The 2,165-nt window shown below is 60.9% G+C and overlaps 2 protein-coding genes across 2 annotated transcripts in view; both read right to left on the bottom strand.

Moving 5' to 3' along the window:
• The window catches only part of LOC104125341 (CMRF35-like molecule 1), an 8,137-nt gene extending 7,795 nt beyond the window's left edge, over positions 1–342 (bottom strand). The window contains exon 1 of the mRNA XM_035893394.1: positions 191–342. Within this exon, the coding sequence (XP_035749287.1) occupies positions 191–311 (121 nt within the window). The 5' untranslated portion in view covers positions 312–342. The remainder of the gene's footprint in view (positions 1–190) is intronic.
• LOC104125340 (CMRF35-like molecule 1) lies at positions 321–2,117 on the bottom strand (the record flags this gene model as incomplete). The annotated part of the gene is made up of 2 exons (XM_035893381.1): positions 1,782–2,117; positions 321–529 (listed from the first exon to the last, which is right to left on the bottom strand). Coding segments are annotated over exons 1-2 (456 nt in total), but the record flags the coding sequence as incomplete, so codon positions are not given.
• Between the last annotated feature and the right edge of the window lie 48 nt (positions 2,118–2,165).

Below are 2,165 nucleotides of genomic sequence, written 5' to 3'. Positions count from 1 at the left end.
CCCCGCCGTGGGCGTCGGGGCTGCAAATGTGAAGAGGGGACAGATGCAGCAGGTGCCTGCCGGGCTCTGACCCGCTCTTCTCCCTCCACACACCCCCACCTCCCGGGTACCATCTCCTCCCACAGCCTGGCCCCGGCCCCCCAACGTGGTGCTCACTGGTGCTGTGCAGGGGGGAAACACAAGTACTGACCTAGGAATACAGTCACGTTCACATCGTCATGATCATCAAACCGGCCTATGCCCGTTCGCACCCCACAGCGGTAGGTGCCCTCGTCCTCCTTGGCCAGGTCCTCCATGGTGACCATGAACATCCGCTGTGCCCGATTGTCCTCGATGGAGAATCGGCCCTGCTGCACCACGGGCTCCTGCTCCGAGGTGATGACCAAGTCTTTAACACAGGTAGAAATTAATCCCGGTTTGCACCAGAATTTCGGCATCTTCTTCTGGTTGTACCGGTATGTGCAGTTCACCAAGATGGATGTCCCTGGGAATCCCCGCACGGTGCCAGGCCCCCTCACCGCCCAGCAGCCTGCGGAGACAGACGGAGCCGTGGGAGCGCTGCTGCTGCAGGGACACCTCCTGCCCCATGGGGTTGGCTCAGGGTGGGACTTGAGCCCCAGCCTCAGCCCTACCTGGCAGCAGCATCCAGGCGAGCAGCAGGAGCCCCATGGGCAGGCTCGCCCGTGTCGCACGTCAGGGCAGCCCTCCTGCCCCTCACTCTCCTTCTTCGTTGTGTCTCTGGGGCTTTGCTTCCTCTTCTGTGTGGGATATGACACCGTTGATGCTGGAAATTTCTCAAGAGCATGTGGTTTTTGTTTCGTCTGATCTCAGCTGACTTCCTGATGCCCCTGTGACTGAGAATACCGCCATGCACTGTCCCCTGAGCCCTGCTGTCCCACCCCTGGCCCCACTCCTGCCCCTGACCCCTTGGGTCCCCTTCCTGCCCCCAGCACGTCCCCCTCAGCTGTCCCCAGCACAGCACTGCTGTCGCCCAGTAGCCCCATGCCCAGTGCCCTGACTGGGTCTCTCCAGGCTTTCTCTCTGTCCCCATCCCTCATCTGCTGGAAGTAGCAGACCTCCACAGTGTCCTCCCTCCCACCCATCAGCAACTTGCAGAGCCTGCTCTGTGAGGGGCAAACCCTTTGGAAGAACCTCCTATGTGTGAGGAGGGTTTTGAGGACAGGTGGCGACAGGCAGGACAAACACAGCCCATGTGCAGGGACCAGACCCATGCTGGGTGTCACCCATGCTTTCTCCTACAGCCATGGGATGGTCCCGGCTCAGACCAAAGCCTTACACACGGACCCACTGCCGGTACCTTCACAGCTCTGGCCTTAGTAAAGGCAAGGAGACAGCTTTATTGCCAACAGCAGTTCTAGTTTAGTGGTGCTGGGGGTGGTCCTTGGTGGAGACACAACTGAGCTGTCCCTGTCCCTGATTTGTGCTTGGCCCTGAACCCTGGCCCCCAACAGCAGCTCTTTGTGGGCAAAGGGTCCCTGCCCTGAGCATTGCCCGGGCCAGGCTCTGGGCTGCTCCATGTCCCTGTGCAGTTGCCCCTGGGTCCATTCCCCTGCAGGGAACAACCTGGGAGCTCTGCGGTTCCCTGTGGCTCTGCCATTCCCTGTGGCTCTACCTCAGAGCCACGACCTCCATCCCCTCCACTCATGGCACTCCCTCCACACACCCCCACCTCCCGGGTACCATCTCCTCCCACAGCCTGGCCCCGGCCCCCCAACGTGGTGCTCACTGGTGCTGTGCAGGGGGGAAACACAAGTACTGACCTAGGAATACAGTCACGTTCACATCGTCATGATCATCAAACCGGCCTATGCCCGTTCGCACCCCACAGCGGTAGGTGCCCTCGTCCTCCTTGGCCAGGTCCTCCATGGTGACCATGAACATCCGCTGTGCCCGATTGTCCTCGATGGAGAATCGGCCCCGCCGCACCACGGGCTCCTGCTCCGAGGTGATGACGAAGTCTTTAACACAGGTAGAAATTAATCCCGGTTTGCACCAGAATTTCGGCATCTTCTTCTGGTTGTACCGGTATGTGCAGTTCACCAAGATGGATGTCCCTGGGAATCCCCGCACGGTGCCAGGCCCCCTCACCGCCCAGCAGCCTGCGGAGACAGACGGAGCCGTGGGAGGGCTGCTGCTGCACCGAC

This window comes from Egretta garzetta, unplaced genomic scaffold (genome assembly GCF_000687185.1).
Source record: "Egretta garzetta isolate BGI_Z169 unplaced genomic scaffold, ASM68718v1 scaffold34, whole genome shotgun sequence".
NCBI classification, from domain to species: Eukaryota; Metazoa; Chordata; class Aves; order Pelecaniformes; family Ardeidae; genus Egretta; species Egretta garzetta.
The sequence above is the reverse complement of the archived record's forward strand: the minus strand, read 5'-3'. Positions and strand labels throughout refer to the sequence as shown.